Below are 13,543 nucleotides of genomic sequence, written 5' to 3'. Positions count from 1 at the left end.
ATACCTTTTTATTTTTTATTCTGTGGCGGAGACACACTTCCATAGTTTCACTCGCATGTCACTAATGGGAAGAAAAGAAACATTGCATTTCATCTCTACTAAATTTATTTTGTTTTTTATTATGTCCTGCCTTTACTAAGGTCATCTAGTCAGTTGCTCTCAGTTAGGGCAGTTCAGTATCAATTTAATTTACCACAGCTATATTCTCTCATTGTTTTAGGTCTTCTGGAGCGGTTTTGTTCAGCATGGCATCAGGGAGTGATGGACTGGACAGATTAAAAAAATCCAAATATACCAATCGCCTGAGTAAAGAGAAGTCCTCCTATCTATTACAACATGCACACAACCCTGTGGACTGGTGAGGGGCTCTGAGATCTTTAGCCTTGCTGTAAAACACAGTTTAGATGATACATTTTTTTGAGAAATCATCAACAAAAAGCATGCACATAAACTATAGTATTCCTAATATTATGTGAAGCCCTTTATGTGTTTTCTGTTCTTTCTTCATTCACAGGTATCCGTGGGGGCAAGAAGCCTTTAATAAAGCAAAGAGTGAAGACAAGCCCATTTTTCTTTCAGGTAACATAATGGTATACTTGAAAACATATTGGATGGTTGGTCCATTTTTTATTACACCATCTTATTACTGCTTACAGTGGGTTATTCCACCTGTCACTGGTGTCACGTGATGGAGAGGGAATCATTTGAAGATGAGGAGATTGGAAAAGTCCTCAGCGAGAACTTTGTGTGTATAAAGGTGGACAGAGAGGAGAGGCCTGACGTAGACAAAGTTTACATGACATTTGTGCAGGTATGAACATGTAAAATGTATTGTTGTAACTTTCAAAGTGTCACGCTGATTGAAATACAATTAATGCTTTCTGCCCAGGCAACAAGTGGTAGTGGTGGCTGGCCAATGAGCGTGTGGCTCACACCAGATCTCAAGCCATTCATAGGTGGCACTTACTTTCCACCCAGAGACAGTGGAAGAAGACCCGGACTGAAAACTGTGCTTTTAAGAGTTATAGAACAAGTAAGAACTGAGACTGAAAATTCCCTCACATGTGTATTCATCCTTCATTCAAGTCTTTTTGTTTTTGAGGGGAAACACACCTTTACTTTACTTTACTTTACTTTACTTTACTTTACTTTACTTTACTTTACTTTACTTTACTTTACTTTACTTTACTTTACTTTACTTTACTTTACTCATTCAGTCAAGATGCCACAAGAGGGTGCTAAGGGGTCTGTGTAATAATAATAATTACCAAATTGTACATTATTAATATTATTTTATCCATTTAACAGTAATGTTTTTCTTTAGGATTATACATCTAACAGTAGCATTAAAAAGATTAAATTAATAGAAAGTAAACACTTCCCAGATAATATACTTACTACCGTTCAGAAGTCTTTAAAAAAAAAAACTTATTCAGAAAGCGTGCATTCATATAAAAAAAATAGATTGTTAAAAAAAATTATATTTTAAATAAATCCCGTTTCATTGATTTTTTTTATTAATCAAAGAAGAAAATCCATCACGTTTTCAACAAAATTAATAAGTAGTAAAATAGTTTTCAACATTGATAATAAGAAATGTCTCTTGAGCACCAGTTTAGCATATTAGAATGATTTCTAAAGAATCATGTGACACTGAAGATAGGAGTAATGGCTGCGGAAAATAAGGGATCAATTACATTTTAGAATATATTAAAATATAAAACATTTTGTTTTACATTTTAACAATATTTCACAATATTAATGTTTTTTTTAACTGTATTTTTAATCTAATAAATGCAGACTTGGTGAGCATAAGAAGACTTGGTGGCTTCTTTCAAAAACATTAAAAAAGGTTCATAGTATAAAAGGGTCTTTATGCATGAAAATATATATCTGCATTATATTTACAAAGAGGGTCCCCCTATCCTCATATTTGGGGGTCAGTGATATTCGAAGTCTGACAACCCCTGTACTATGGTGCTCTAATGTCTGAGAACCTTCATACTATGTTTTTCAGTGGCAGAGTAACAGAGAAACCCTGGAGTCGAGTGGAGAGAGAGTGCTGGAAGCCCTCAGGAAGGGGACAAAAATCTCTGCCAGCCCTGGAGAAACTCTTCCATTCGCTCCAGATGTTGCCAACAGATGTTACCAGCAGCTGGCTCACTCTTATGAGGAAGAATATGGAGGTTTTCGAGAGGCGCCGAAGTTCCCTTCACCAGGTAAACAAATACTTGGATTAATTGAAAGGATTTATCACCAAAATTTGTACAGTATTTCATCTGTCTTTATTTGTCAGTATTTAATTTGTCATTATTTAATTTGTTATTAGAATAGATGGTAACACTTTACAATACGTTTTCATTAGTTAACATTAGTTAACTACTTTAATTAACATGAATTACGAATAAACAATACTTCTATAGCATTTATTAATCGTAGTTAATGTTAATTTCAAAATTTTCATTACTCGTACATTATTTAAAGGGGTGGTAAAACACAATTTCACTTTTCTAACTTTAGCTAGTGTGTAATGTTGCTGTTTGAGCATAAACAACATCTGCAAAGTTACAACGTTCAAAGTTTAAAGCAAAGGGAGATATTTGCTTTTAAAGAAATCAATTTCTAAGGACTACAGCAAACGGCCGGTAGGGACTACAGACATTCCTCCAGGGTTGCTGACATCACCAGTCCCAATATTTACATAAACCCCTCCTCCGAGAATATTAAATAAGGGGGGCGAGGCCATTTTGTATTGCTGGGGAAGAGTTGTTGTGGTATAGTTAGTAGGCTGGAGTGTTGTTGCCGCAATGCTGACGAAACGCTGTTATTTCATCCGGATTGCAGGTCCACTTTGTTCAGCCTTCCTAGGGACGGGGGGTTGCAGTGCTTTTAACATACAACATGTTATATGCATGTGTGTATGAGACAGAGGGGAACAGGTCGCATTTGCAGCAGATATATGCTGCCCATCATAAATCAAAGCATGAGACAGACAGGGGTCGGAGGAGAAGACCGGAAAATATGACATAATGGAAAATATTAGTCTGCATTTGCAATACACAAGCCGCGGTTCAGCTGCACGAGATAAACACTGCCAGTGTGAATCCACAACGGGCGCGCGCGGTTCCCGCTGCACATTTCACAGAGGAAAGCTTCCACAATCTTTGCGAGTTCAATGCAGGATTCGCACAACGGCTTGTCCTGAAAGATGGATTTAAAAACAGAAGCTGTTTACGGGCCACAACCTGTAAGTATGATTTGTTTTTCGTCGATGTGTTTTCCTGTAATAGTTCGTATTGTTAATTGCATGTTGTAGCAAGGAAGTAAACAGATGACAACGCTGTTTGGCTCTGCAAACCAGTTTGTTAAATGCTCATTCATACTTAACGTTATCCGACAAACACCTACCGTTACAAACCTTTTTTAAATCTCAACAGCGAACTTGGAATTAGTGTAAATTATTCTTTGATTAGAGCTTTTATGTATTGTTTATCTACATGCTTGTTTATCTATACGGGCATGCTAAACATGGTTCTGTGTTTGATTTGGCTACTATAGTAAAGCCAATGTTTAGTGTTCATTTTGGGTTAATAGTTCTTGCGACAGATATTTGGCTATAAACGTTCTAAAAATACAAAAGTAACGGTGCCATTCAGTAGCGATCACTATAGATCCGCAGTCTTTACTTTTGAGGACTGAACAGGTTGAACAGGTTCTGCTCGATCATCTTCACTAAAATGTTCTGGGTCCGATTCGGGCTCAAATTGGTATGGTTTTATAGACGCCATTGTTTCTAATACTACCAAAGCAGTCTACCGGTAAAGGTAAGGGGCGTGACGTTTCTGACAAACGTGCACTAGGCGGTTAGCGAATCACAACACACTGGGCCAGCTAACCAATCTGAGCCCATTGCGTATTTTTGAGGGACCGGCTTCATAGAACCCGGAAACCATCAGATCGTTTTTACAAGGAGGGACAGAGCAGTGTAGAATAAAGGTAAAATATATGAAAAATAATGCAATTTTTTTTAAAACGAAGCATGAACACATGTTACAGTGCACCCCACAAACACAATCAAGCCTTCGAAAGAATGTGTTTTACCACCCCTTTAAATCAAAAGTTGTATTTGTTAACATTAGTTAATGCACTGTGAACTACCATGAACAAACAATGAATGACTTTATTTTTATTAATCAACATTAACAAAGATTAATAAATACTGTAACAAATGTATTGCTCATTGTTAGTGCATATTAGTTAATACATTAACTAATGTTAACGAATGAGACCTTATTGTAAAGTGTTACCAAACAGACTCACAAAGAGAATGAACGCAATATCTTGTGAGTTAATTACCTGACAAATATGCATCAGCATTAATCATGTAAAATGGCCTTGTGCTTTTCTTTTCTGCAGTGAACCTGATGTTCTTGATGTCATTTTGGGCAGTAAATCGTGCCAACTCTGAGGGAGCAGAAGCGCTGCGAATGGTCCTTCACACTCTCCGAATGATGGCACTAGGGGGCATTCATGACCATGTTGCACAGGTGACATGCAAAAATTGTGTCTCGAACATATGATGTTAAATATTAGGTCTTTGCTTTTAATTACATAACTGAACACAATGAAATTCTTTCTTTTAGGGCTTTCACAGATACTCCACAGACTCCTCCTGGCATGTTCCTCACTTTGAAAAGATGTTATATGATCAAGGCCAGCTTGCTGTGGCCTATATCGCTGCTTACCAGGTGGGAATATGTCTGTGTGGAGTACACTGTGTTTCCATGTAATATATTTTAATATATGAATATTTTCTCTCCAGATAATTGCTTATGTCTAGAAAGCAATAATAAAACACTGTTCTATATTTCTGTAGACACAATAAGGACTTATTGGTGTTATATATTGCTTATTCTTTGGTTCTATATCAAAAGCTTAAGTTAAGATGATTGTATAATAAACCAACTTTATATCTGGCATTGACTGGGTGTGGTGTTATTGTGGCTGTCGATCTCTGCAGGTATCTGGGGAACGCCTATTTGCAGATGTGGCCCGTGACGTGTTGCTTTACGTCTCCAGAGACCTAAGTGACAAGGTGAGTCATCTTCTCCCTCATTAGATCCTGCATTTGGCACCAGTCATGCTGAATCAGCACTGACCCACAATATCACAAAAAAATCACCCAGGTCAAAGCCCTTTTTGAGGTCATGCCTCCTCCACTCTTTAGCACTTGGTGCCAGCCATCTTGTGATGATGAATGGTTTGACGACACACAATTAAAACCCCCTCAAATTTTGAAAGTCATGTTTTTTGAAGATTTATGGAGTAATTAGGTAGCAACAAAAGCATACATTGAACCTCACTTTTTTAAAGGTTAAATGTTTCCCTTTTACACTATATATACTCTGTAATATACTGTAAATCATCCCATTGTTATTATACTTTCAACAACGAGTGCACTGTATGCTGAACTTATGTACATAACATGTTTGAAATTTATTCACTAGAGAACTTGTGGCCAAGAAGTAATGTCCCCCTCAATAAACCACAATGTAACTTAACGAAAAAATAAATAAAACACATTTCATTTTGAGCATTGTGCTGCCCTCTGCAGTCTGGCGGCTTCTATAGCGCTGAGGATGCAGATTCCTTTCCCATGGCGGAATCCACTGAGAAGAGAGAGGGAGCGTTTTGTGTGTGGACAGCAGGAGAGATCAGAGAGCTGCTTCCTGACATTGTGGAAGGCGCCACAGGAGGCGCAACACAGGCGGATATCTTCATGCATCATTACGGTGTGAAAGAGCAAGGCAACGTGGACCCCGCTCAGGTTTGGGAATTTGAGGTTTTTATGAGAGCCAGAACCTTTCTAACCATGTTACACTGATTCTTGGCTACAACACTGAAAGAAATAAAAGTTTATTTATAGAGGAATTATGTTGGATTAATTTAATTTTCAAAGGTATAAAATGATGTTTATAAGCAACCTACTCTTTTTTTTAATTTCCTTACAAAACGTTTGTTTTCCTTTGCTGTAATTCAGAAATATTCAATAATTCAAAATATATACACAAAGATAAAGTAAACGTTTAATTACTCAATTATTGAAATACCACTACAAAAGAAAAGTCTTGAAAATATCTTGAACTACACATTGTCAATTGAACAATTGGTCAATAATAATAATGTTTCGTGGACTGTAACAGAAATCTTTCTTTATTTCCGTTCAGTTAGTGAATCAGATTCTTCTGTAACCGCTCTCTGTCCGATTCAGTGAGTTTGTGCAATGATTCAGTGAGTAAAGGATTTGCTAGACTGTAGTTGTGTCTGAAATTGCATACTGTCTAGTTAGATGCTTACTACATTTTGTTTGAAAGTAAATGTAGTATGAATATGAGTAGAATGAATGAATTAAATTTGTACGTACTACATCCACCATGTTGTCACTGTGGGCCCTATCATACACCTGGCGCAATGCGATGCCAGGTGTAACAAGTGTTTTTTGCTAGTTTCAGCCAGACACAGTTATCATTTGCACGTCCAGTGCCACGTTGTTTAAATAGCAAATGGACTCGCGCCCATTTGTTCGTCTGAAAACGATGTGTGTTCAGGCGCATTGTTGGCACGTTGCTATTATCTCACACTGTATTTTTTGTGTTATTTAAAGGGCGCATTAGTAATAGGTGGGTGCACAATGCATGTACACACACAGGGATGCAAAGCAGCACACAAACATTTTTAAATATGAAAAATAAAAGGATTCCTCTCTGGAGAAGCGTTCAGTCTTTCCGCTCGCAAATGCCGCCATGTAAATAGCGAATCCGCCATGGTGCAAGAGCAGCTGGCTTTTAAAGGGAATAGGAGATGAGACTCTGATTGGTTTAATTCACGTTACACCCAAAACACACCAATGACTCATTAAGAGACTAGGTACAACCCTTTTGGACCATGCGCCTGCCGCCTGCCGTGCTGACCATATTTTTTTTCCATCATTAAACTAGCAAAAGTGAATTCGGACACACCCTGAGCGCTCCTGCGACATGCACTTCAGACCATGTGCTCATATCGTTAAAATAGGGCCCTCTGGCTTGACCAACCAGCATCAGTTGCTTTGTCACAGAACCTGCTACTAATAAGGTCTAGTTAAAATATATAATATGATAAAACAAATAATAAAATAAATTACACAACAAAAATAAATCAAAATGAAGGTCATGAAAGTCCGATGACAGATGCTATACTAGTTATCTTTTAATTGTCCCATTATTACTCAAGAATCAGTGGTTAGCATTTATTGTTTGAGACACCTAACTTGTGAACAAAGCAGATTTTATGATGGATATTCGTTTTTAATAGCATGGATTTTATGTGCATTTACTGATTTGTTTCTGATGCTTGTGTTCTTGGTGTTTTTATAGGACCCCCATGGAGAGCTGCAGGGGCAAAATGTGCTGATTGTGCGTTACTCAGTGGAGCTCACCGCTGCTCACTTTGGCATCAGTGTGGACAGACTGTCCGAGCTGCTGTCCGATGCCAGGGCCAAGCTGGCCGAGGTACGGAGAGCCCGCCCACCTCCTCACCTGGACACCAAAATGCTAGCTTCCTGGAACGGTAAGTTTCCTGCATCCTGATTGATGGAAGAATGTATAAATGTCATCCATTAATATACAGCTGGAAATCCCAGAGCACAGAACAGGGAAAAGAATCAGTCCCCCGAAGCTGTATGTACCCCCTTCCTATCCTTCTGATTTCACTTTGTGAACAAGGTCCAGTGCTCGACAAGCTCCGTAAATGTTTTTTGTTGTTGTCTGGGTTTGCCTTAATAGCAACACTATAATGTTAGAGTTCTTTCATGGAGCGCTTAGATGTGGTGCCAGGCCTTTAAAAGCCCACAGAGGGGACCTCTGGGTTGTGGTCTTTGCCCTCGTTGTCTTTAATGAAAGGATATCAAAGCCTTCACAGGGTGCCACGGCCCCTTTGGAGCTCTAGCTGACAAAAGCACTCAAAGAATAGTGACTAATGAGCTGATATCTTAATTAAAGAAAGCCTGAGACATTGTTTAATGAAAGTGTTCCTTCCAGAGCTACGCTCCATTACATTCTTAATGCATACAGACTGGATATTGCTACCTGCAGAGTAACCCTTCGCATTAATCAAACCTGATAGGCCCACTCGCGTAGCCGCGAGACATGTCTGGGCTACAGGCACACAGAGCTCTGACAGGACTATTGTTAGTGATCCCGGCCTTCTGAACACATTGTACGTTAGATCTTATAGACTCAGTGTCTCCTTTCGAAGTTCCTCTGTCTTGGTTGGCACCTATTGCACCGTTATCAAAATGTTTTTAACTGAGAGAGAGCTTCACTATCTCTGGGGCAGGACTCTTCCCGAATACTAATCCAAAACTTTGCAACAAATCGGAAGGAAGGTGAAGAAGTGATACGGAACTGTCATGTGGTCAATTAACCTTGAAAACCTTCATTTAGAGTTTGTTTACTCTAGTACTTTTGCTGGAGGAAAAAAAATTAACATGGTCAGGTTTTCCGAAGTTTGTAACCTGTGCACTCCCATTTCTTTGGTTGGTCAGGGCTGATGTTGTCCGGGTTTGCACGTGTCGGAGCCGTGCTGGGTGACAAGGCTTTGCTAGAAAGGGCTGAGCGAGCAGCTTATTTTCTCCAAAAACACCTGTGGGACGAAGAGGGCCAGAGGATTCTTCATTCCTGCTACCGTGCAAATAACATGGAGGTGGAGCAAGTGTAAGTAACATTTCTGGCTGTCCAAAGAAAAGATGCGTTCAACATGCCATAGCACTGAAGTTGATAGTTGTGGATTGTAAACTGTTTGTTGGCTAGCCTAATAGCTTATACAGTATAATTCTGAAACAAATTAGAATATTAGATAGAATATTAGAAACTTAAACTTAAAAAACTGTTGCCTTGGCAACTAACTGAAATAAAATAAGTTCTAAGGTCCACAACCTAAAACTAAAATAAAAATACCGGTAGCAACAAAAAAAAATAGAAACATTATACAAACTAATAAAAACGGCAAAATTACCTAATACTGATGCAAAATAATGCATTCTGTAATAGTACATTAATAATACTAAAATTATAACACTGATTTTGAAGAGGTTGTATTGTATGTGTCTTTACAGTGGACCAAGGAATCTAGCACACATTATGTCTTGCTTCCAAGTCTTAATTGCCTTGGCACATATCCTGCCAATGTAGAAATGACCTAGAATCAGCACAATACGAAGCTTTTCACGTATGAAATCACCCACAGACACACACTCAAATTCACTGGCCTCATTCTTGGGAAAACCTCTCATTTGTACCTCTCATTACCACTCTGTGTCAGCACATCAGTCATCCCACAATGCTGAGTGCACTTCTCAAGACACGCGGATCATTTTTATGAGTTAACCCACACACCATTTATCACTGATCTAAACTGGCTATATTAACATTTTGAACCTTTTTGTTTGATTGTTCATCAATGGGATAATGAAAAAAAAAATAGCTTCGTCTTACACATTGCATAATGCTTAATCAGGAACACTCCCTCTTTAATCATCTGATTGGCCTTACTTTCAAAGTTAGCGTAGGATGTGATGTTTTCTCCTCTTGCAGTTCTGCTCAGATCGCTTTTTATAAGGGAGATGTAAAAAATCTGCATCGGTTTGTTTTTAATCACCTTTGGAGGATTTCCCTCACAGAGAATCATTTACCGGGAGTCCCAGCAAGAAGATGATTTACTGGGGAATTACTTGTGTTCCTGGCAACCTAATTTCATCCCCAAGAGGAAGTACTCTCTTTCTTTGTTCCTCACTGTGAATATTCCACATCCACAGTTAAAGGAATAGTTCTCAGAAAATGAAAATGTCCTTGTTTACTCAACCTCATGCCTTTAGAAATTCTGAAAATGTACTGGTCACACTTTTCCAAATAGTTAAAGTGAATGTGGGCTGAAGCTTTCAAGATTCAAAAAAGGTCACAAAAGCACCCTGTATTCTAAACTGGTCCTTGCAACTCAATTGCTATATTCCAAGTCTTCTGAAATTATATGATAGCTTTGTGTTTGGTTTTGTTTTCCCTGTTCCTGTTTTGCCTGTGTTCCTGGTCATTATTAGTTTCCATTAGTTCCACACCTGTTCTCTTTCCCTTAATCACTCCCTGTTTATAAGTCCTTGGTTCAGTGTTCGCCATTGTTTAAGTGTAGTTGCCGTATGGATTTTCTCCTGCATATTGTCCTGGTGTTTTAAAAAGTTTTGGAATTAATTTTGATTTGTGCGTGTTCTCTACACATTACAGTGTGAGAAGTAGATGAAATGTACATTATTCACTGATAATCTTCCCCTCCAGGGAGCTGTTGAGTCAGTGAGTAAACTCTAGAACCAAATCAGTTTACTTGAATTAATCATTCTGACCAGTTTTGTGAACCAAATGAACCAATTCAACTCAAAAGAAGGATTCATTCACAAATCAGACATAGCTACCTCTTCCATGAAATCCACTCCTTGTCGAATTCAAGATTTTCAACGAATAATGGCTTAAAATTCACTCTTCTTCTCACAGAAAGCTATCATATGACTTGGAATTTAGTGTGTGATTCACATGGACCACTTTTATTATACTTTTATTGTGCTTTTTGGAGCTTGAGAGCTTTAGACTCTGTTCATTGTAATTGCTTGGAAAAGAGCATGGAAAACAGCCTTACCTTTTGTCTTCTGCGGAAGAAAGAAAGTCATGTGGGTTTGGAATAACATGAAGGTGAGTAAATGATGACAGAATGTTCATTTCGGGGTGAACTAATCCTTTAAAGAGCCTTGTGCCATGCAGTGAAAACATTTGGAGAAAATCTGGCTTCAATGTTTGATCGAGAACGAGACAGGTTACCTGACTGTTGTAGTTCTCAAATGGAATTAAGGGCCTTTTTGTTGTAATAGAAGAAATATGCTATAGTATTTGGGCCAGGTAAAAATGTAGTGCCAGGTGAATTATTCATGAACCATCCAGTGGCTGTGCTGTTATTCCAAGGAATGTGGCAAATGGTCCAAATCTTGTTCAGCTGTTTAAAAATCATACTTCATTGTGAGTAGATCTATCAGTTTGGAACTAGAAGCCCTTTGGCTCCTGAGATAGATAGAGGTTAGGCTCTTTTTTATAGCTTCGGTCTCCTGACAGGTTTGTGTGGAAGTTATGATACGGCTTTGCTGCACTTTGAAGAGACTGTATCACCTGGTGAGAATACAGAGAATGAACAAGGAGGGAATGGAAAAATCCAGGGAGAGCTGTTCATTAAAAATTGACTGGCAGGCTGATTTGTTTTGTTGTCTCACTGGGAGAAAAAAACCCCACTGAACAGAGGAGTCATATTTTTCTCTGAGCCCATAAACCCTGCTGTGGGTCGAGAATATCTGAGAAGAAACTTACCTCATAGTTCAATAAAGGGCTAGTTAGCATGGTCCAGTTAGCCCCTGCAGGGGGCTAGCAGACTCTTTAAGGATATACATATATTCCCAATGTTTATATAATATATTATATATATTATGATGACAGGTGAAGTGAATAACACTGATAATCTCTTTATCACGGCACCTGTTAGTGGGTGGGATATATTAGGCAGCAAGTGAACATTTTGTCTTCAAGTTGATGTGTTTGAAGCAGGAAAAATGGGTAAGCGTAAGGATTTGGGTCAGGGCATCTCCAAAACTGCAGCTCTTGTGGGGTGTTCCCCCCACAGTGTCTGCTTTGGACAGTATCTATCAAAAGTGGTCCAAGGAAGGAACAGTGGTGAACCGGCGACAAGGTCATGGGCAGCTAAGGCTCATTGATGCACGTGGGGAGCGAAGGCTGGCCTGTGTGGTCCGGTCACACAGACGAGCTACTGTAGCTCAAATTGCTCAAGAAGTTAATGCTGGTTCTGATAAAAAGGTGTCAGAATACACAGTGCATACCAGTTTGTTGCGTATGGGGCTGTATAGCCGCAGACCAGTCAGGGTGGCCATGCTGACCCCTGTCCACCCACAGAAGCACCAACAGTGGGCACGTGAGCATTAGAACTGGACCACGGAGCAATGGAAGAAGGTGGCCTGGTCTAATGAATCCATGTTTTTTTTTTTACATCACGAGGATGGCCAAGGAGATGGCCATGTGCGTTGCTTACCTGGGGAACACATGGCAACAGGATGCACTTTGGGGAGAAGGCAAGCCAGCGAAGGCAGTGCGATGCTTTGGGCAATGTTCTGCTGGGAAACTTTGGGTCCTGCCATCCATGTGGTGTTACTTTGACACGTACCACCTACATAAGCATTGTTGCAGACCATGGTCACCCTTACATGGAAACGGTATTCCCTGGTGGCTGTGGCCTGTTTCAGCAGGATAATGTGCCCTGTCACAAAGACAAAATGGTTCAGGAATGATTTAAGACGCACAACAATGAGTTTGAGGTGTTTTCCTGGCCTCCAAATTCCCTGTATCTCAATCCAATCGAGCATCTGTGGGATGTGCTGAACAAACAAGGCCGATCCATGGAGGCCCCACCTCGCAACTTACAGGGCTTAAAGGATCTGCTGCTAATATCTTGGTGCCAGATACCACAGCACACCTTCATGGGTCTAGTGGAGTCCATACCTCGATGGGCTAGGGCTGTTTTGGTAGCAAAAGTGGAACCAACACACATGTTATGCCTGATCGGTGTGTATATATATATATATATATATATATATATATATATATATATATATATATATATATATAACCAAAGATCTTTGAAGCACAAATGTTTAGTACCTAGTCACCAGGTTCTTCTCCAAATTCACCTTGCACTTATTGTACATGACATTTGAATAGTGCATTAGATCTGACAGCTTGAGGCAATGACATGGAAGGGGTCAGATGTTGAGGGCGATCTCCTCACAGGCACCTCATGACATTTTTCATCCCTTGGAATGTCAGTTGTTTAAACTAAGATCCGTGGAGGTTAAGTTCCCAGCGTTAGACCCGCCTCGTCCGTCCTGCTGCTGACACTGTGATATCTTCAGACCTGTCACTATCTGTTTCCTCACACTCAGCTGGCTACAGTGCCACCTCTCTTCAAGGGTCTGAGGACAAGGGTTGATGTGATCTGAATCAAAAATGCTTAAACTTCAAAGCCTTTTGCAATCTTTTTGGGTGACACCACCTCAAAAGGAATTTCGAACGGCTTTTATAACACAAAGGTCCTGCTAAATGTCTTTTGTATGCATGTCAGTCAACGCACAGAGCTTTTGCATCTTAAGGCAGCATCCCACTAACCAGCTCGAAACTGCGCGATTTTGATAAGGCATGTCGTACTTACTGACTGTTTTACCGCCTGGATCTTCTGGCACGCTCAATGATTAAAGATACAGATCACAAAAAATGTTAACGATATCATAATTTTCTTGCCTTCATGTAATTCCAAACCTGTTTATTGAGCAAACTGCTGTTTGCCCATACAATATAAGCGTAACTTTTACTTCCATTGTAAGAAAATGTAAATTGTTTGGGTGAACTGTCAT

At 39.4% G+C, this 13,543-nt stretch overlaps 1 protein-coding gene across 2 annotated transcripts in view; it reads left to right on the top strand.

Annotated features, from left to right (window-relative positions):
- The window catches only part of spata20 (spermatogenesis associated 20), a 65,076-nt gene that overhangs the window by 7,872 nt on the left and 43,661 nt on the right, over positions 1-13,543 (top strand). For both annotated transcript variants that reach the window (XM_079845865.1, XM_079845866.1), the window contains exons 2-12: positions 221-358; positions 515-579; positions 657-811; positions 890-1,033; positions 2,018-2,219; positions 4,417-4,547; positions 4,644-4,748; positions 5,021-5,095; positions 5,615-5,827; positions 7,416-7,608; positions 8,585-8,753. In XM_079845865.1, coding sequence (XP_079701991.1) covers positions 221-358; positions 515-579; positions 657-811; positions 890-1,033; positions 2,018-2,219; positions 4,417-4,547; positions 4,644-4,748; positions 5,021-5,095; positions 5,615-5,827; positions 7,416-7,608; positions 8,585-8,753 — 1,590 coding nt within the window. The remainder of the gene's footprint in view (positions 1-220; positions 359-514; positions 580-656; positions 812-889; positions 1,034-2,017; positions 2,220-4,416; positions 4,548-4,643; positions 4,749-5,020; positions 5,096-5,614; positions 5,828-7,415; positions 7,609-8,584; positions 8,754-13,543) is intronic.

This window comes from Gobio gobio, assembly GCF_949357685.1.
Source record: "Gobio gobio genome assembly, chromosome: 20".
Classification (NCBI taxonomy): Eukaryota; Metazoa; Chordata; class Actinopteri; order Cypriniformes; family Gobionidae; genus Gobio; species Gobio gobio.
This window is presented reverse-complemented; position numbering and strand designations above follow the sequence as displayed.